At 42.3% G+C, this 22659-nt stretch overlaps 2 protein-coding genes across 2 annotated transcripts; one reads left to right on the top strand and one right to left on the bottom strand.

Moving 5' to 3' along the window:
• Positions 1-4849: 4849 nt before the first annotated feature.
• On the bottom strand, positions 4850-9689 carry LOC128742236 (uncharacterized). The gene is made up of 9 exons (XM_053838531.1): positions 9632-9689; positions 9232-9576; positions 8925-9164; positions 8825-8869; positions 8486-8764; positions 8250-8423; positions 8011-8187; positions 5444-7942; positions 4850-5375 (listed from the first exon to the last, which is right to left on the bottom strand). The coding sequence occupies exons 1-9, from the start codon at positions 9648-9650 to the stop codon at positions 4870-4872; spliced, it is 4284 nt and encodes a 1427-aa protein (XP_053694506.1). The 5' UTR covers positions 9651-9689; the 3' UTR covers positions 4850-4869.
• A 10129-nt stretch (positions 9690-19818) lies between these two features.
• LOC128745135 (39S ribosomal protein L37, mitochondrial) lies at positions 19819-21336 on the top strand. The gene is made up of 3 exons (XM_053842129.1): positions 19819-20427; positions 20483-20945; positions 21005-21336. The coding sequence occupies exons 1-3, from the start codon at positions 19904-19906 to the stop codon at positions 21257-21259; spliced, it is 1242 nt and encodes a 413-aa protein (XP_053698104.1). The 5' UTR covers positions 19819-19903; the 3' UTR covers positions 21260-21336.
• The last annotated feature ends 1323 nt before the right edge of the window (positions 21337-22659 follow it).

The raw sequence follows: 22659 nt of genomic DNA, 5'->3' as shown, positions 1-22659 counted from the left end.
GATTGACGCAATTAACACAGTTGACTGCGTTGCTATTTCTATAGTTTTTTTTGTGCTAAAATCCTGCATTTTTTTGTAAAAGTATGAATATTTTCTAAATTCTATCGGAACTTCGCATATGTGCGAACCGACAGACCGGACTATTAAGGAGAATGGCGAGAAGGCACAACAACATACCGTCACTTTGTTTTATTCTTTGCAACAATATTGCTGATTGCAAGGAAAATTGTACCATCCAAAGTGCGAAATCGCTCATAAAACTGCGATCCAGCATTAAATCATTTCGGTGTCTTCGGCGCACTTTTTCGTTTCATTCCAAGCAATAAGTGCGCCGAAGAGACCGAAACGATTTAAGCCAAAATAGCACTTTTATGAACGATTGCGCACTTTGGATGATAAAATTTTCCTTGCAATTAGCAATATATTCATTTAGTTAAAGTCAGGAAAAATCAGAATTTTTTCTCAATATCAGCCAAAAAATAAGGATTTGTCAGCATATCAGTAGACACGCAAAAAAATCGGAATAATGCTGAATAAATGCTGCGATGAATAAAGAGCATCGGCCGTTCCGTTTCCTTCATTTGCCAACATCGAACATCGATTCAATTAACATCGATGTCTCACACTCGATTTAATCGATGTGCCGATGTTTTTGAGACTATTGACATCGATTCAAAAACATCGATTATTTTTGTTTCGATGCCCAATACTAATGTACATGCGTATCTCTTGCTCGCTAGTGTGAGTACTTGAGCTGTCAGAAAGCTTTATTTGCCAGAATTTGTTTACCAGAATGAACCAAAGCAAAGCCTAGGTGCTACATTCCGTTATCGAAACTTGACCTTCTGTTTTTATACGACAGACTTCGCAGTCAGCTGCTAGAGTGCAGGACAATTGCAGGGCCAGTTGCTACGACCCTATTGACTCTAACAGCCTCTCCCAGTAGAGATTCGAACATACGACGGCTGGCTTATAACGATGTGAAGTAGTAGAGGTACCGTTTGTTTGTGTTAGCAGCGCAAATAATGTAAACAACAAGAGTGACGTCAAACTCGCACTATAATAGAATAATTCTTCTACGGGCATAAAAAAAAGCATAAATATTGTGCCGTACAACGATGACACTAACCCAACTATACTTTTTAGCATATTACGAACACAAACGTGCCGTGTCTGCCGTACCTTAGCAATAGTGTGCATTGGGCTTATTAGGTCAGCGTCATACCTCGGAGCCAACTGGGAGGCAGTATGAACCTTTTCCCATAAATCCCTTCCCCAAAATGGACCATTTCCCAGAAAATTCCTCTGTCTTCCAGAAAACTTCACCAGAATGGACCATACCCCAAAATACATGTATTTGCATGAGCTTACCAGATATTTGAAACCATTGGTGCTTGACTCGATTGTAGGGTTAACCTGATTTATACCTACTTGTTTTAAAAATAATTTATTGCAGAAAAACTTCGTCAAAAATTGGCAATGCAAGCAGTGGTATAGAAAAGAATATTTTGAGTGGACCATTTCTCAGAATATTCAATAAAATACTTTTCGCAAAAATCCAAAAATACTTGCGGCCTCTGAATGACTCAACATTCAAATTTATGCTACCATTACTTGGTCACGTGTGCCTAACTTGGTCACTCGGTTTAACTAATAGCACTAGATAGTTCCTATATGTTTGCGTGGAAGAGGCCGCCGCTTTCAACAACGGGAATAGCGATCTGGTGAAGCCGTATAATCGAAAATAACGAACCAAAACGGCACTAAGCCGCTATGGCATTCGTAGTCTGAAGCGTTGGTCTCTTGAACAAGAGATACTGTTTTCTTAGGCATACTTGAACCTAGGGACTATGTTGTAGTTGAACGAGCGGCAGCAGGGTGTTCTGGACATTCAGCGAATATTCGCGATCTTCGACAGACTCAATTAGATTCGCAGATTTGCGCGTGGAAGTCTGCTATATCCGACGGTGAATTGATTATTTTAAATTAAATTTTACCTTGACCTTAGGTCCATAATTGCATAATTTCTGATGGATAAGAGAAAAATTATTCTCGGATCATGAACCATATGGACCAGTGCATTAAAGTTATTAAACTTCCTAACAAATGTTTTTTTAATAGTATCTTATTCAACTATTGCATAGCAAATACCTATGACCCTATGGATCAAGTGTATGACAAATGCTTGATACAACAAAAATGTTCCTTGCTGTCTAGTTTTTGAATAATTTCCTTTTTACAAAATAGCTATTAACAGTTTCCCTAAAATCAGCTTGTAGTAATTTGGATTTGATTATTACTGTTCGAAAATTTCGACAGGATGTTCGGCCTACTTATTGAGTATATGCTGTCCTTACTCGCTACCGCTCGTTCAGACTCAACTAAGGAATAGCCCCTACTAGTCAATAAACCTAGGAAAATACTTTCACCTAAATTTAGGGGGATGGCCGGCGCTGCCGACGGCGGGTCGCCGGCGAACACTCGCGGTTTACGACCGTCTCGCCCTGAATCATGTAGGAAATACTTGCTACTAAGACTGCACACAGAGGACATACGTGCCCTAGCCGTGTTCGAGCGGATAGTATTGTGGACGATATTTGGCGGAGTACAAACTGAAAGCGGAGTGTGGCGGAGGCGAATGCATCGCGGGCTATATGCACTGCTTAAAAAAATTTTCATCGTACATGGTGAACTGCTGAGAGTCGGTAGGCTACGATAAGCGACACGTCATAAGGATGCCGGATGACAGTGCGACGGAGTTCTCTTCAACAGCCCCACCGTCACCAGCAACAGGGGACTCAGCGTGCAAAATGGCTCGACCAGGTCGAAACTGGCGGCGAGTGGCCCAAGATCCAGTTGAATGGAGACGACTGCTTAAAACAGTAGACTAGCCACCCCGGCTCTAAACTACTGACGACGACAACGACGAGTACGGAAAAATAAATTTTTGAGATCCCAACAGCACAGTAAAGAGTTGAATCACCGAGGTATCGTAAATCCAAAGAGCCACATTGAAACTTCGCCGAGAATTTCGGTATTTTTTCACCGAGATACTCGATATTCAATACTGACATTGACATTAACTATGATGTAGATGATGTACGATGGCAATCTCTAAGCAATGCCTGTAGTTCGTGATTCATACGCCTCGACCACTCTCCGCTTTCAATTTGTACTCTGTCAAATATTGTCCGTTGCACCTACCGCTCGAATACGGCGTGTTCTCCGCCAGCAGCGTCACAGCTTCAAGTCCGTAAAAACTAGCGGTCTAATAAGGGTTGTGTACATTGCCAGCTTCGTACGGCACCGTATGCTTCTCAAATATAGCGTTTTGCTACCCTTCGCAAGAAGGCCTTATTTTTCGTTCGAGTGCGCCGCTGGAACTCCTTGCTAGTGTTATTGTCCACGGTCACCAGCAACCCCAAATACACGGACTCATCTACCGCTTCTAGTTCTCTGTCGCCAACAGTTACCATCTGTGGGAGGCGCTCGTTTGTCGCCTTTGAGGCCCTTCTATTCATGCATATGGTCTTCGACGCACTTATTTTTATGCTGATACATCTAGCCTCTGCTTTCGGATTCGGTCTGGCGTTAATTGCCCCCGGTGTTCCAAAGTTCCTGGCTGATATCAAAGTCATCTGCGAAGTTTAGTAGATGGCTACCTCTGGGGAAAATCATATCTCTCGTTTCGGTGCCCGCTCGTCGGATCATATTCTCAACAATGATGTTGAATAGTCTGCAGGATGAGCCACACCTTACTATCGAAAGAACTCTAAAGTATTCCCGCGATACACACAAAACACATCACATTATCTGCCATAGCCGGCCTCGATCGACTGTATCGTACACTGCTTTGAAGTGATACGTGAACACGTTGTACTCCTAACATTGGACAGCAAAAATTTGGTCCGCAGACTCGCGCACTCCCATGAACCCCGCTTGATAATTCCCTACGAACCTTCTGCTATCGGTCACATCCGGTGTAACTGGCAGAGTACATTGTAGGCGGCGTTCACTAGCGTTGTGGCACGATAGTTCAGGAGTCGGGTCGATCATTACTTTCATAGATGGGACAATCACTTTCTTCCATTCATTCCTGTGGTAGCTTTCGCTCCTCACAAATCTGGGAAATACCTAACTCAGTGTAGAGCCGTTACTAGCGTTTATAATGTTTATGTAGGTTGTCCTAACCTGCGGCTTTGTGGGTCGTTAACCCGATTTCTCGTTTGGCTTCTTGGAGATCAGGTGGGCTGGGACATTACTACGAGGTGAAGCAAGACCATTGAAGAACGGTAAAGGCGATTGGAAAGGATAAAATATCTCTGGAACTTTAGAAGGCTCTGGAACAACCGGCTGTATTATGAATCTATCATGCAACTTTTTTATGTATGTTAGAAGGGCATTAGGTTTCAGGGCCATCTAGATGAAGGATTGCAGCAATTACGGGGGTATAACCCTACTGAACTCGACATATAAAATTATTTCCTACATCTTATTCCGCAGACTGCAGGAATCCTTTGCTTACGAATATCTGGTTTGAACCAAAGTGACGGACTGTCGTATCTACTCTGCAACATTACATGTTAAACGAGTAAAACATGGCTGGTTACAATGGACTGGCCACTTAGCGAGAATGCCGGATGAACGACCAGCGAAAACTATACTCAGCAGGGAACCCAGAAGAGGCCGACAACTTTGAGGAAGACCCCAGCAATGCGAAAGGCATTTCTGTATTCGATATAGTATGGATAGGTAAATTAGTTCGATGCAGAAAAGAATTGCTTCACGGTCATCAAATTGTAAAGAAGTTACATTTGTGTAACGATTTACTCAACAAATTTACTGCACGTCCAAGTTTACACTAGCCTCCTAATGATTTTTATCTAAGGCAGTTTCGTCTAGTCTAGTGACCACACATTTCCAAGAGTCTTTCACATGGTTCTCGCTCAACGCTGCAGTAGCTGAGTGCGAGTGCTTGTAAACAATCAAGTATTCAAGACTATTGCGCGAATATAGATTGGCGATTGGGCCATGCTTCTTAAATCTCTCTAGAACCTTCACTTCACTCAGTTCCGCAGAATACTCCATCATTATGGGATCTGTAAACGTTGCTTTCACTGCAAATACACCCTGCAAAGTCGGCCGTTGATTAGCAAATCTTACGCGCATAATATGACCGCGATAGAGAGTCAAGTGTAGCCCAAGTGCCTGCAGTGCCTGATTGTAAGTATCAAATTCGATGTACACGCGCTTGGTTTTCTTTCGCTGACCATTTTGGCTGTAACTTGGCCGGAGGGACACAATTTGACCGAATTGTGAGAACTTTTCCGAAATTTTCTCCGTCGGAACATGTATGTCCACATGACTGATGAGAACTGTGAAAATAAACGAAAAGTTTTTATTTTTCGAGTTCTGAACCTACCATCAAAAGACCATTACTTACCAACTGGCAATGGTTCGTCCGCATTCCTAATATCCAATGAACCGGATTCGCTTTCAGAAGAACTCCATCGTGCCGGCGATCTGCTCCTCGATCTAGGGCTTGATGCAGACCTGGACCTAGACCTAGACCTAGTGAGGGGGCGTCTTCCTGTTTGTCTTTCCTGTTTCCTCCATCGTGGTGGAGATGTACTCTTCGATCGAGGCCTTGACCTAGATTTGGACTTGGACCTTGATCTACTGAGGGGGCGCCTTCCGGTTTGCCTTCCCAGTTTCCTCCATCGTGGCGGAGATCTACTCCTCGATCGAGACCTTGACCTAGTGAGAGGGCGCCTTCGTGTCAGTCTTCCGTGTTTCCTCCATCGTGCCGGAGATCTACTCCGCGACCTCGATCTGGACGTAGATTTAGACCTAGATCCAGGGCAGCGGCGTCTTCCCGTTTGTCGGGACTCCCTATCGTTATCACTATCCGAAGAAATGCAGTACACACGTGTAGTACTGCTTCTCGACCGGGACCTGGATCGTGAACGTCGCCGCTCGTGGTCTGATATTGGCGAGCGCTTGCTTCTGTAAACTCTTTTGCCCACTTTAAAAACCTTTTCGAACCCTGTATTGTTAGACTTTTTTGAAGACTTTGTGGAAGACGATGAAGCCAGAGTGCATTTATAAGAATCTTCGATTTGCGGAGGAATATTTGCAGACGATGGTGGGTTTGTATAAAGACTACACGTTTGTGAGTACAACAGTAGACTGGAATTTGTAGGAGCAGGATTTACTGTGGTCGATTGATTGTTGTAAAAATTGTCGACTGGTGGGGGAACTCCTGCAAAAGGTGGGGGGCATGGATAAGGATTGCACGTTTGGGAAAAGAATGGTAGAATAGGATTAACAGCAGGAGGATTTGACTGATACACTGTGGGCGTCGGTTGATCGTTTTTCGGTACAGCTTGTTTGGGAACGAAGCTTGTCGTCGCTGATACGTTTGCTGCTGGTTGAGATTTTGTTGTCGCCATTGGCTCAAAGCCTTTCTGTAACTTTTCCACTAATTCTATCTGTAGAGGCCGCGGTAATTGCGCTAACAAGTTAGCACATTGGAAGTCGTTGAAGCCGCGTAACAGAAAATCGATTTTGTCATCCATAGTCATTTTGACCAAGCGAGGTATTTGTCGAAACTGCTCACATATAGCGGCTACCAGATTTACTTTATCCATTGTGCTTATCGATGATTCCGTATTATTGACAGCATTGTTTGTGTTCATGTCCACTTCTGGTTCTGGGTTCGATTGACTAATGGCTTGATTGATGGTTTCAAGATAGTCTGCCTCGATCAGCGAAAGAAGCTGCTGTGGCCGGCCACGTGGAAACTGCCGAAGGACATGTGCAAACTCGAATCCCTGCTGGACGTTCATCAAGCCATCAATTCTGTTCTCCTGATTTATATCGAAATAGTTTGGATTAGCAATAATATAGTTAACAATTCCATTAACTAGTAGATATTGTTGCATCATCGTCATGCCGGTAAACGCTGGCGTGTACAGCATAAGATTTTCCACCTTCTGCATAAGTCGTAACATAGCGGGCGCAATAGGGGGCAGCTGCAGCATGCTAGTGCTGATTGATGATCCCCAATTTTCAGTACGAATAATGTCAGACTGCGAAGCCGCTATGGTAGTGTTTAGCAGAGGAACGTTGTTGTTCGGTACATTAGGCAAAGCCGTATTCGCAGGCCTGGTAGAAGGTACTGCATTGGCAAACGGCACGTGCGGAGATTGTTCAGTAACAACCAGCGGGGGCTGCAAGCTGAAAATTCTTGATAGTGAATTTTCAGAAGGACGATTCGAAGTGTGAGTGGGAGTAGGGTCACTGACGTCCGTCATTTCTACAGTAATAATATCTTGAAGATCCTCCGTTGGCATATCAGTTTCAGAGGCTTCAGAGGAACTGTCTCCACCTGGCACATAATATGATGACGGTCCGAATGAGTTCTCATATCTATCATCAGTCGGTCTATCAGGAGGCATGAGAGGGAGCAAATGTTCGTCTACCGTCGCAGTCTGTTGCAAGCTATACAGTTTGTATACAGCATCGACAAGTGTGCCAAGCTTGTCCGACGTATCGCGATCATCCAACGCATCTGCAAATTGTACCAAAGCCCTGTGCTCATCTATGCGCATTACAAATTTAACTTTAGACTTTTTATTCAATCGGTCCACAAGCTTTTCGTCTGTAGCATCAAGGCCCAGCTTAAATGCCAGTACTGTTGACTCTGGGTTGATCAAAAACCTCTCACATGCCATAAAAACTAGCACTCTCTTATTGTTCATCATTGTCTGATTCAACGCGCATGCTCGTCTTGCTTCCAGTTTGTTAGGGAAGCTCAGAAATACTGCCGGTTGCAGACCCATTACATTTTCCTTTCGAAACTGTTCTATTAAACCTTGATGTTTGAAAAAACTCCTAAAGTCGTCACATGTTGCTAGCGGAGGATAGTTCATTACCATTACTGTGGACAAAAAAAAATGTAAGCCAAATGTAAACCATTGTGGTACTTCGGCATAGAAAGCACTTTACCTTCATTTCGGTACACTGCCGGGTCAGGATTATAGTAGTGAAAACTTTGAATTGTCTCTATAAGGCTGTGAGTTTCTGCCAGAGCTACTGTTCCAACCAATTCTTTCTTTGCTTCCCTAAGCGCGCTTGCTTTTCTCATAGGAAGAAAGGTAACGAGTTGTTCTGCATTGTAGCCTTCTGTAAATGGAAATGAATTAAATGAATTGATTTAAACAATCAATTAAATCGTGTGTGCTTACGCTCAGTGTACATCGAGATAAAGACATATTCTTCTGCGATTTGTTTCACCTTAACAGCACGCAGTGCGGCTTCAGGGGATTCAAATCGGACAATAGCGCGCTTGCTGGTGCGGTGCAGGTACTTTATGGCGCCACATAAGCTCAGAGCTTCGTAGATTTCTTCATTTGTCAAAACTGCGAAAACAACGAGATTATCTTGATTAGTGACTTTCGATGCAAGCTAGTAAACAACTTACATATACTGGTATTCGTCAGTAACACAGCATGAGTGGAAACGGTTTCACCGTAGGTTATCTCCTTATTATAGATCTCCAGGGCGATGCCTTGGAAGAAGTGACTGGGACATGTATAAGCTTTGCGAGCCATCACACTTTTTTCAAACGTAACATATGCACTATTGGTAAGTAACGAAAAAGAACATGGAAACATTTTCCATTCTGTGATTGTGCCAAATCTGATAAGATATTTTAGAACGTCGTCTTCATAAGCGTAACGAGGAATATTAGTTACTAGTACTGGAAAATAAAGATGTACGATATTATAATAGCCGTATAATTAGCCATAGCGGCACTTACACTGGGTTTGCGTTTCGGCTTCACTGTTGTACTTCAAACCATATGCTGAAAAGGAAATTCACAGCATAAAAACATAGAAACAACAACAAAAAACACTAACCCTGACATTTCGCTTGGATGCTTCTGTGTGGTAGCCGGAGCCTCACTGTTGCCATTGGAATATCCCTTTGTATAGGAAAGAATTCGATATTGGTTCCTTCAAAGCGCTTTAGCGCCAGCACATTTCGAACGGATTGGCTTTCCGCAAAAGCAATATATGCGTAATTGTAGTGCGGTTTATGGATAACGTGGATTGGACCGAGGGATTGGAATGCTTTGTACATTGCTTCTTCCCTGATATCTGCACCAAAACGATATTTTTTTTAAAAAAACAGCTATAAAATTAAATAGAATGCATATAAACTTACCGCCATCTAAATTTTTAACCATAACTGAAAACTTCGGGGAAAACGTCCAGTTCCATTCCAAACAGAAGACCAACAGTCTTCTGTACATGAACTTTTTTCGGTTCTTTCGGCACGCTAGCTCCATGTCTGCCTGGGTCAAAAACGATATCAGGGCTACCTTGGCAGGATCGTGCCTCATTTCTGTGCGCCGCAATAAGATAGTTTTTGTCCCTGGAAAATGACGGCAGAGCTCACCTTTTTTCGCATTGTGTGGCAGGTTACCGACGTAAACCCATTGATCGTTGCCGCCGTCAGCTGTAGAAGCTGCAGCCGTAGAAGTTGTAGCTGCAGCTGTAGAATCTATATCTGTAGAAGAGTAGTGAGTATATTAGATTTCCTTTCAGCATAAATAGATAAGTACCATCTGTGGCATCGTCCATTGTAATTTTAAAGAATATGCAAATCAAAAAGTGATTTTTGGTCAACAAGTAAATTGCGTAAATTCTGAATTAGCGGCTTTAAACACACGCTACTTTGTTTAGTTCTGTTTTAGTTTACTTTGTAGCTAGACTAGACACAAAGTTGCCAGATGTTTTTTATTTCCTGTAGTACTAGAACACTGTAAATAACTGCTCGAAATCCAAATCTAATCCGAAAAACCGGAAAAACCCACCCCATCGACATCAGGGGTTCGAAACGAACGTCAAATAATGCATATGATTGCAGTGTAACCGTTTTTTCTGACGTTTCGGTCCGAGTGACGGCTAACGCTTTATTCAATGGAAATTCTAATTGCCGGCGAACTAGTTGAAGGATGCTCTCTTCACTCCTACATGAGAAAGAGATAGCATGATTACATACCCTTGATCGACATCTCTATATCGAGCTGCAGTGAACGTCAGCGACAGCATGTCCTGGGCTCAAAATATGACAGCGGGCCCAAATCAGACTGCTGGCAGTTGAGTGAAACGCAGTACTGACATGCTATCTCATGCTCGCACATACGAGATGTTGGCGGCGAAAACATAGTTGCCTGCCGATGGGGTGGAAAAACCCGGTTTAATCTACAGACGGTAGATAATCTATACAGACGCGCAAAGAGCGTGGCATAAAACACCAATCGAACCGTCAAATCGAGGCACCAAATGAGCAAAGTAAACAAACTTGTGTTTCGTATAGGCAGGGAAGACTAAGTTTTGTAATCTACCTGAAGTGTTCAAACTTAAACTATTGATTTACTAACAACATATGGATTAGTCACCATTAATATATCATATAATGCTATAAAAAATTCGATTGGCTTGTTCAATTTGCAAAATATGCGTGGTAACTCGCACGTTCCACGAAACGTATCTCGCGATTCACGCAACTTACTGCTGATTATAGGAAGATCCCCAAGTAACCAGTAAGCACTAAACACTAGTCCTTGGACAACATTGTATAAGCATACAGAACTATGATTAAAAGCATATTTTTCTTTATATACTTCTATAGAACTCACATAATGCTAAAAAGGCGAAATAGCGGGTTGTTAAAATGCTACGCCACAAGCATCCAATAAGCATTATCAGTGTTTGTTTGAGGCTTAAACGAAACGTCATTTTGTCTACATTATCGACGTATCGAAAAAGTATCGATGGCATATCGTTTGCTTGTTATGGTAAATAAAAATAGATTCGGTCGGGATTTAAAAAACTAAAAAAGCAAGCGATTTTTTTTGCTGCATCTCAAGGGGAGCAGGATAAACAGAACCATTTTTGGAAATGCTGAATAATCCTACCACCTAGACTGCTCGAACCGGGAGTTAGTCATGCAACCTCATTCGTTTCCTTGCACGTTTGCTATCTAAACCATAGCGGATGTGATTGAGTGAGGTGAAATTAGTCATATTTAAATCTTGGTGATATTCCTATAGTTACTATATATATAGTTCGGCGGATAGAAAATCGGGAGCCAAATAAACGTCAAAAGCGGAGCCAAAAGCTTTTCAAAATCCAAAATGCAGGAGTAATGTTAAAAAAAACACACTTTATTTTCATAGAACTAGTCATTTTCAACACCCGCCAGTGATTATTTTTCGTAAAAACCTGCACATTTCACCATAATTTCAAATTTAATTTCATAAATCAGGGATGCCAATTCGCCTGGTTTTCTATCCGCCGAACTATATATATAGTAACTATAGATATTCCCCCTCATATCATACCTACTTGTTCTGCATTACCAATAGGGTAGAAAAAGACGGCAACCGTCAGATGGAAGAGGGCACAAATAGTGGCCGCAGAATAGCAAAATAAGAAGTCAAGTACAAGCCGTTCATCAACACATTCAGCTGCAATTCCGACACGGTTCTGGTGTTAAACAGCGGAAATTTTTCCCTCGATCCTCTCGCTGAAATCATCAATTCCACCTTCCTGGAATGATTTTCGACGCGGTTGATATTACCGGTCCACGTGACGATTAGAGGCTCTAGCATACCTTCCGCTTTCAGCAGACTAGCCACTGAATCGTCCACCAACGTTGTCGAGGACCCTTTATCGAGAAACGCCACAGTATTTAACTGTCGATTTCCCGCGTACAGCGTAACCTGCATCGTGCGAAAAATTATCGAGCATCTCTCACCGTTATTCACACTATTCTCAGCTTTCTGCAACTGAATCGACTCTTCTACTCGGTGTAATAGAGGATGATGGTCTCCCTGACAATTTCGCACCGTGCATCGCATATTGGACACGCAACGTCCGTTACCGTGTTTCTGGAGGCAGCGTTCGCATAACCCCTGCCTCTCGACCTCGTGCAACCGCTCCGCAATGTTCATTCTTCTAAACCCATCACAATACTTCATAAGGTGGCCCGACTGCTCACAGACCCAGCACACTTTGCTGTTCGATTCGCTTCGATATTCATCATTCCACCTTTGCTCCGATTCGTGAACATGCACAAACTCTCTACTTCTAGGGTTTCCTCTCCCAGAGTGGCTGGGTTCGCTGATCGACAACCCCGTAAACTCCGCCACCTCAGACACATCGGACACAATTTCGTTCATGAAATTCGTAAACATTCGCAGCGGACTCTCTACCTTGTTGCGCTTATACCGCACCCAATCGAGTTTGTAAGATGGTGGCAGCTTGTCAACTAACTCCTGCACCAACATCGGGTTAGTCAGATGATCTTGTAGACGGGCGGCCTCGAGATGATCGCACAGCTGCTTGACCGTTATCCCAAACTGGAAGAAAGTTTCTAAACGATCCGGTCTTGGTGATGGTGCATTCCTAACCTTCACCAGCAAAGTCTTAAGCAACTTCTCCGGCTTACCGAACAGATTTCGAAGGTCTTGAATCACATCCGGAACGGAATCCGGCATCACTAACCGACTCCTAACTGCTTCAAGCGCATCACCCATCAAACAGTCCTGTAACCGCTTCAGATTCTCGAGATTCGAAAATCCGCAAGCTTCTGTCGTATACTCAAAACTGCTAATGAACAGGGGCCAAACTTCGGGTTCCCCCCTGAACTTAGGCAGACTATGGGACACCGCCTTCCGAGCGGCCAACTGATCCCTTGAGATCCGACATACGCTACGCCCCGGCCCATGGCTCGTAGTACGGCTGCTACCATGAATACTACCTCTAGCATTCTTTTCCGATGCAGCACCGCATGTACTCTCGTCACTATCTACCTCGCTGCCTTCTGTACCTTGCTTTTCTGACCGGGGAACCTCTGTTAGGTTACGCCGCAGTCCTGATTTCGGAATTGCACCCCGACTTTTACCTACCACTGACTCGGTATTTACTTTCTCCTTCAGCCATGTTGTCACCTTCTGCTTCGATTTCTCGTCCGATACACCACCGACTGTGCCCGCAACAGCAGCCGCGTCATCCTTCAGCGCGTGCACCCTCTGAATGCTATCGTCTATCTCCCTTCGAATAGCATTTCTCTTACGCAGGAACTCCTTTTCTGCGGCAAGCTGCTTGTCTAGCACTTTCCGTTCCTGTTCCAGTTGCAACTCTTCCATTTCACGCTGGAACTGGAGCTCCTGCTCACGCATCTCCCACTCTTGCTGCATTTGCAGTTCCAACAGCGCCTTCTTCCTGGCGAACTGTGCCTTCCGTGTCTCCATTTGCTTTGCAAAGGTCTCTCTCATCAGCTGTTCCTCTTCCGACTGCTGCTCAGACGGATCCTTGGCGGACCCAGCTCCTTGATCAGACCCCGCATCACCTTTTGCGCCGGATTTCTTAGCCCGCCTTTTTGTAGAAGGTTCCGAAACTCTCAACTGCTGTACATCAGACCGCACACACTGCGGGCAATGCCAATCCGTTTTGGATATTTCCTGGTCAACACCAGCACAAGAAAAATGAGCCCAAAACATACACGCAGAGCATTGTACCCAGTCGATGTCCGTGGATTGAGCCTCCGTTTTCCCGCAGAACAGGCACTGGTCTTCATTTGAACTCGACGAACGCATCTCCGTTGACATCAAATAATTTTTGATTTTGTTGTGACGCCGCAGAATAAAAAACGATCTTTGCAATTCGCGCCTTTTTAGCGTCGATCAAAACTAAAAGATATATTTTGACCGTTAGTGTTATTTTGGTCTTAACGTTATTTTTACTTCCTACTTACATTATTGTTTTCTATCTGCCTTGATTTATGCGAACTTCTTTTGCTATCTATCGTGCCGTAAATTGAACCACCCTAATAAATATTTTCCCGGCTTTAGTTTTCAATGTTATTGTAAATCGTGATAAATTACTCACAGCTCCGATATTTGTAGTTTGTGTTTTTGCCTTTCCGTTTTAGCTTTTCCGTATGAACACTCGTAGCTCTACTCGTACCTATAGTTATAGATCAATTATTATAATCACTTCAAAGCATAGAATTCTCTTCATTCGACTTACTCAAACTATTTTTCTTCTCGCAAAACACTTTCTTGACACTACAACAGCTATTTCTTCGTGCTATCTTTCAACTCACTTTCGAGAATTCTTTCCAACTATCGGCCTTTTATACTCTATAAACTTCAACTATCTTCAACTATAAATTCTATACACTCCGACTATCTAAGATGACTTTCACTTTTCAATCAATCTTCTATCCGCTGTTTATTTTCTTCCAAGTCTCACTGACACAACTTTGTTTATTTTCTCCTGTCAACATAAGTTCGTTGCGCGAGGGCCTCACCAGTGTGGCCAGAACATACGGCTTGTTTTAATGCAATTGACTAAATGCATTATATTGTTACGTTATATGCGCATATATTGCTTTCTTTAATGCTGATTTACGTTAATGCTTCTATGCATCAACAATGTTAATATACGTTTTATAAGCATTAAGATTGCTAATATACAAAAGTTTGGCACTTGGGATGCAGAATTATTTCCAATATACGGTTTTAGATTAATGCTTATGGTTACTTGGGTCGACCCCTCGGCACGCCGCCATTTTTCTATGACCGCAATCTAAAACGTCAAAACACTGGGCGGGAAATCATTTCATTCATTCGGTTTTATTCTTGTGCTGTGTGTCGCAACTAAACGTCCAAACACAATGCATACGGATTTTACTACGTTGCGGCAATTTGACAGTTTTTCCATGGGGTTTCTGTCAAATATCCGCAACGTAATAAAATCCGTATGCATTGTGTCTGGGCCTTAAGTCGCCCGTGGTGCGCTGTGATCGCACATTGATGCGCTATAATGCGCACCACGTGCGACGAAGTTGCGACACACAGAACAAGAATAAAACCGAATGTCGCAAGTCGGTTATTACGGTTTTCAACTGCAACAACAATATTACTTTGATTTGAATTTTTATAAAACTGACAGTATCATATTCTATATACGCATCACTTTGAACTAAATTCTTATTCTCATTAATACCATCACAGCCACAATAAAGGATTCCTGGAAATAATTTTAATTATTTCTAATCATAGAAATATTTCAAATTATTTTCTTGTCAGTATTGACATTTGCGAAACATCCGAGATATCTTGCAAATGTTAAATGGGCCAGGCCAACTGTGAAGTATTGACGCAGAGACGATTCACTGGAATGAATCTTGTATGAATAAGTTATGCATACATAGATACATTTCTGAATCTACAGGGGTAGAAGAAACGGGGACGGCTCGTACCAACCGCTTCTGATTAATAATTAATTTGTTTAAGATTTGATTTTCGTTGGGAGTATTTGGCTAGTATAAAGGTTAATTAATACTCCGGATCCTCGGGGATGGGACAAGTACATTTACTTACTTGCCCTTGGTAAAACCCTAGGTTGTAGCGCCTTTGGTCGCTCTTAATTGCTACTTCGGACCCTCAGGGATGAACTTATGGCATTAACTACAAGCCAAGCTGTAATAGGCCAAGGTTATAGCGCATTGCTGCTGTCGACCAATCACGGAACAACTCTTCATTAGCTTGATTATCGATTGACGGTCGTACGGCACCAAAAATCCGTTTTATTGAATAAATTTTCCATAAATTGCATCAAAAATTTCGCTGCCGCCCACACGCACGGCTTACTGCGATCCAATCGCATCACTTTGAACTAAATTTTTATATAAACTATTTCTTATGCCCAGCCGTTCTCAAGTTATTCAGATGTGAAACCTAAAAATTATTTATCAGAGTCAATTCATGTGAAGTATCCGATAACCATGTAATCGACTTTCACGGATTTGAACCAAATTTTGCCAGATTGTTCATTTTAGGACAGAAAGGAAAAATCTTAAATTTAATGCCGATTGGTACCCCCCTCGATTAGCGGTAGTACCTCCTTTTTAAAAGGAAAGACTCGTTTTGTCACACCTTTTTATTTCATTGAAATAATCTATACCTATAAAGAAGGATTTCTGTCTGTCTGTCTGTCTGTCTGTCTGTCTGTCCTGTGTTCCTTATAGAATCAAAAACTACTGAACCAATCGGCGTGAAAATTTGCATGTAAAGGTTTTTGGGGCCAGGAAAGGTTTTAGTCATGGTTAGAGACCCCTTCCCCCACTAAGAGGGGGGGCTCCCATACAAATGAAACACAAATTTCTGCATAACTCGAGAACTAATCAAGCAAATAGAACCAAATTTGGCATGTGGGTGTTTTCGGTGACAAGAATTTATTCTAGGGTAATTTGAGACCCCTCCCCTCTTTACAAGGGGAATTATAACTCCTCTCCCCTTTAAGAGGGGGGGGTTTCCATACAAATTTTCTCATAACTCGAGAACTAATCAAGCAAATGGAACCAAATTTGGCATGTGAAGGTTTTCGAGGGCAAGAAAATTTTCTATGTTGAATTAGGACCCCTCCTCACTTTAAGAGGGGGGGCTCCTGTACAAATGAAATACCAATTTCCTCATAACTCGAGAACTAATCAAGCAAATGGAACCAAATTTGGCATGTGTGTGTTTTTGAAGACAAAATTTTTTTCTATGATGAATTGGGACCCCTCCCCACTTTAAGAGGGGGGGGGGGCTCCTATACAAACGAAATTCAAATTTCCTTATAACTCGAGAGCTAATCCAGCAAATGGAACCAAATTTGGCATGTTGGGGTTTTTGGAGGCAAGAATGTTTTCTATGATGAATAAGAACCTCTCCCCACTTTAGGAGGGGGGGCTCCTATACAAATGAAATACAAATTTCCTCATAACTCGAGAACTAATCAAGCAAATAGAACCAAATTTGGCATGTGGGTGTTTTCGGTGACAAGAATTTATTCTATGGTAAATTGAGACCCCTCCCTCTTTATAAGGGGAATTGTAACTCCTCTCCCCTTTAAGAGGGGGGGCTTCCATACAAATTTCCTCATAACTCGAGAACTAATCAAGCAAATGGAACCAACTTTGGCATGTGAAGGTTTTCGAGGGCAAGAAAATTTTCTACGGTGAATTAGGACCCCTCCCCACTCTAAGAGGGGGGGCTCCTGTACAAATGAAATACAAATTTCCTCATAACTCGAGAACTAATCAAGCAAATAGAACAACATTTGGCATGTGGGTGTTTTTTTTGGTGACAAGAATTTATTCTATGGTGAATTGAGACCCCTCCCCTCTTTGTAAGAGGAATTATAACTCCTCTCCCCTTTAAGAGGGGGGACTTCCATACAAATTTCCTCATAACTCGAGAACTAATCAAGCAAATGCAACCAAATTTGGCATGTGAAGGTTTTCGAGAGCAAGAAAATTTTCTATGGTGAATTAGGACCCCTCCCCACTTTAAGAGGAGGGGCTCCTGTACAAATGAAATACAAATTTCCTCATAACTCGAGAACTAATCAAGCGAATTGAACCAAATTTGGCATGTGTGTGTTTTTGGAGACAATTTTTTTTCAATGATGAATTGGGACCCCTCCCCACTTTAGGAGGGGGGGTCCTATACAAACGAAATACAAATTTCCTCATAACTCGAGAACTAATCCAGCAAATGGAACCAAATTTGGCGTCTAGGTGTTTTTGGAGGCAAGAATTTTTTCTGTGATGAATTAGGACCTCTTCCCACATTAGGAGGGGGGGCTCCAATACAAATGAAATACAAATTTCCCCATAACTCGAGAACTAATCAAGCAAATAGAACCAAATTCGGCATGTGGAGGTTTTTGGAGGCAAAAACATTTTCTACGGTGAATTAGGATCCTTCCACACTTCAAGAGGGGGGGCTTCTACACAAATGAAATACAAATTTCCTCATAATTCGAGAACTAATCAAGCAAATGGAACCATATTTGGCATGTGGGTGTTTTTGGAGGCAACCATTTTTCCCATGATGAATTAGGACTTCTTACCTTTTTAGGAGGGGGGGGGGCTCCCATTCAAACGAAATACAAATTTGCTCATAACTTTAGAACTAATCAAGCAAATGGAACCAAATTTGGCATGTGAGAGTTTTAGATGGCAGAATTTTTTTTCTGTGGTGTATTACGACCCCTTTCCCTTTTAAGAGGGTGGGCTCCCATACAAATGAAATACAAATTTCCTTATAATTTGAGTACTAATCAAGCAAATGGAACCAAATTTAGCATGTAGGAGATTTTTGAGTCTTGAATTTATTTTATGATAGTTAGAGACCTCTCACCCCTGTGGTAGGGGGATATGGACTCTCATACAAATAAAACAGAAATTTTTGCGAAACTCAAAAACTAATCCAACTCGAGAAATTCGAGACTCTTCCATAAAACATTAATCAATAACAAGACCACAAAAACTATCTATAGTAACACTAGATCATTCAGGACGAGCCGGTCGCGAGTGTTGCCGGTGACCCGCCGTCGAAAGCGCCGCCCACTGGGGGGCTTGCAAAACTCGAGAAGTGACAAAGATCATCCGAGATTCATGATTTATGTACAACACAGGTTAATTTGTGGCAATACGAAGTTTGTCGGGTCAGCTAGTAGGTTATAAAGAAACTATTTTCATATTTCAAATCCAATCGAAAATAGTCGAGTAAAAAATTGCTTTTTTAGCGTTTTGAACTGGAAATGATCATATAAAAATCGACGCGTCTTCAGAACTTAATTCAACTGTTTGTTAAGGGGGGACCTACTCTGGAAAACCGAAAAATGATAGATTTCCGTAAATTTTTTTCACATGCTAGAATTATAGCAAAGGCCCCGTACAGAGTAAACGCGACAGCGACGCGACACGACTTCGCTCTCATGTTGCTAAATGCACAGTCCTGCTTCGGGCGAAAAAGGGCTGCGCGTATAATTACAGCAAGATATGTCGCGTCGCGTCGAATGTCGCTTGCACTCTGGCGCTACCCTAAGGGTACCGCCAGAGTGCAAGCGACATGCGACGCGACGCGACATTTCTTGCTGTAGTTATACGCGCAGCCCTTTTTCGCCCGAAGCAGGACTGTGCATTTAGCAACATGAGAGCGAAGTCGTGTCGCGTCGCTGTCGCGTTTACTCTGTACGGGGACTAAGTGTTGGGCTATTTTGCATTGGTTAAGGTAAATACCAAAATGATGTACACTCTTAAATGATTCAACCTGTAAATAGGTCGGATTTAGTTAAAGCTAGGTTGAAACTACTCAAAATGCCCTTAAAGTGTACAAACTCAAACCTTGGGTAAAAATTTCAACCAATTTTGGCTACTTGCTACCGATAATGGAATTATTCTCTATGACAAATAACGCAATTTTAAGTTCCTATTCGCGTTGATGAACGTAAGCTGCTGCCACCTCCAAAAGTTTACTGTAGGGGTGAAGCGGAATAGGAATTTCTTAAAGAGCGCAGGAGATCGAAACATTTTGGCAGATTTTCACTCACACGTACATACGGGCATTTCTATGAGTGCGCAAGAGATCGTTTAATGCCGTCAACGCGAATACTACCAATTTTTTGGTTGAAAAACTCAAAATCTGAGTTTGTACACTTTAAGGGCATTTTGAGTAGTTTCAACCTAACTTTAACTAAATCCGACCAATTTACATGTAGAATCATTTAAGAGTGTAGATTTCTGCTCACTGTCTCACGCGAAGTAACTTTTTCTCCTTTTTCTAGCAGTGGAATCGAGCAGTTTGACAGCTGTTCCTGTTGTACAAAATATTGAATTTGCCCTTTTGGTAATTCTGACTAGAATTTGTTGTACTAGTACCACTTGATTTGCACAGTTGTGACTTTTGAGACGGATGCTTGCATTATTCAATCGTGATCCCGAAAATATCGTTTCGTTTGAATATTTTAAGTATAATTAGTGTAAAATGCGTTTCACTTGTGTTCTACTGCGGCAGCATATTGGGTTTCATTTCAAAAAGCACTGGATCATTCAGGGAAAGCGAATTCCAGTGGAGACCGGTGCCCAAGCAGAACTGGAGGCACGCGGGATTCCGGTGGTTGATGCCAATGAGTTTGTTCTGGAGCCGCGAAAAAACGTTCAGTACGATGTGCTAGGACAACTTCCGCCGGAGGTGAAGTGGGACCAGAATCATCCTCTGTACAAGCAAGAGCCTTGCTATCTGTACGGTGACAAAAATGTTCTGCTCGAAGGTGTTCGGCAAGCGCAGGTTTTACTTAACACGGTTGTCTACGATGAATTGCCGCTGAAGATAGAAGAACGCTTGGAAAAGATGAAGATTCCAGCCCAGCTTGATCGTTCAATGCAGCAGTCGGTGCTAGCGGCTCTCGTATTTGATACAGAACAAGTAAAAACTGCAGTCGTGAAAGTTCCCGAACGGCCGGCCTTCAAACTTCCCCGTAACTATGGTATATCAAATGAAAGAAGGAAGTAAGTGCTCAGACTTTCTCATGTTTTCAATGTTACATCTATTCTTTCTTTTCAGTCGTCTGTTATTGTCCAAGTTACTGACACACTGTGAACGGTTCGCTGGTAAAGCTGTCAGTTCCACAAAGAAAATTGTTACTAACACACGCTTCACGGTTCCGGTCACAAAAGACCTTGATCGAATCCAATTCACGCTGAAAGCAGACTCGTTTCTAATTTCTTCCGAACCAATCAAGCCGCTGGATAATTCCTTGTACCGGCCCCAAGACCTGACAATTCCAGATCTTTTTCCCCTCAAGGAAACAGTTACAATTCCTACGACAAACTTCTATGAGTGGAATAACGAATATCCCATCAAGCGGGATTATCGATTTTCCCATCCGCAGACGATTCTGCTGCACTGTGCCCCGGAAGACGTTTCAAATGTATTCGAAACCCCAATAACCGATGATCAGCAGGACGGACGTGCCATGATAAAGGCTTTTACAGTAGCGGCTGCTCGGGCCCGACAGCTGTATGGGGTCAGTATTAGTATGCCTTCGTTTAATAAACGGTTATAACTGTTTCTCTTCCCAAACAGGACAACGTGAAGGCTCTGCCACAACCGATCAATGTTCAGGCGGTGCAAACCGATAGCCAATGGTTTCACTTCAGCATATTCCAGCTGAACACGCTAGATTTGACCGGCTCCGCTACGGAGCATCGCAACTTGTGGTTCCGCAAACCACGGATGAACCTATACTCGGAGTGCGGTTACCTGGTCGGCAAACCTACTCTGCAGGACTACAACAAAGACGTCCTGAAACACATGGCAGTGTTCTATGATTCCGTGTGAAGTTAGTAGAGTTTGTAAGGTTAATATGAACATCAGAAGTTAATTGTTGGGAAAATAAGACAAAAAAATAGTTGCTGTAGCGGTATGTTATCCGCCTCGATATTAGATTTTCCGAAGTCTCCTGATTGGAATAGTGAAATGCTCACGGAGGAGGGTTCCTAAAAGCTCAACGGTAAGTGACCAGATATAATATATGTCTAGTTGGATCGAAATGTTCACTTTAAAACCATCGTAAGTATTTGTTTGGTTTCATACTTCAGGAAGCACTAGCCATTATTGTAGATAATATTTATTTATTTTTGTACTCAAAGTAGCGTCTCACAATTGCCGGGGATTATAACTGCTTGTTATCAGATACAAATAGTTACTGGGTACCCTTCTATTCAAGGGTAATATTGAATAATAGATTAATAGATATTTTTCATTATGAAATAGCGTGTATTCTGTGAGGAAAACTGTTCTTCTTATCTTTAAAAACGACTTGAAATTTGCTCAAGTTCTCAATTTACAACTTAGTCATTCTTAGCCAACCTGGCGAAAAGGTTGTTTTTCAAAAAGTTGACTGTATTTCGGACATAATGAAATATATTTTAACCCTAATATTGGTCCCGGCGATCGCCACCGTCCGCGTTCAGTCACTCGAGTGTTATAGCTGCGATACGGATCTAACCGATCTAGATTGTAATCAAATCGATTCACTACCGAAGGTAACGTGCGCCACTTCTTCCGAGTCTAATTTGGTAGCACTGACTTGCGGATTGCAGCATGCCAAAGGTCTGTAGTTTACGATAACATGAACATGAAGATCATTGAAAGCTTTTGTTTCTCTCTCGGAACAGCTAAAAGTTCAAGCGCGGAGCGAATTTACCGTGGCTGCGTGGTTGCCGGAGAATGTGATTTACTGAATCGACAGGTGGAACTGACTAGAGCTTATCGAATGGCAACATGTCAGGAGTGCAGCTCGGATCATTGCAACGATTTGAGAACCGATAGTGGAGTCGATATTCAAAGGACATCGTTTGCACTAGTCGTTACCTTGGTTCCGTTTGCTCTAGTCAGTACGCATGGCTTTCTACGATAATTCAAAGTACGTAGTGATGTAAGCGTGGGACAGGTGTCAAATGGAGCGAAATTTAATAATTGTGCAATCAAACTTTAACACAAAATTTTCATAAAAAGGCGTATAATAGAGTAGGGCGGGGCATAAGTGCGATGTTTGAAGTTGTCATCAATTTTCGCGAGATATAAAGAAGAACAACAACAAAATATATTTTACAGTGATGCAGCAACTCAATGTCTTTACATTCAACTATAAATCATCTGGAATAATAGTGTTATTGAAAATAAATTCTTCATTCTTCTGAACAAGTGCTGATTCGCACTTTTACCCCACTAGCGGG

Source organism: Sabethes cyaneus, chromosome 1 (assembly GCF_943734655.1).
Source record: "Sabethes cyaneus chromosome 1, idSabCyanKW18_F2, whole genome shotgun sequence".
Lineage (NCBI taxonomy): Eukaryota > Metazoa > Arthropoda > Insecta > Diptera > Culicidae > Sabethes > Sabethes cyaneus.
This window is presented reverse-complemented; position numbering and strand designations above follow the sequence as displayed.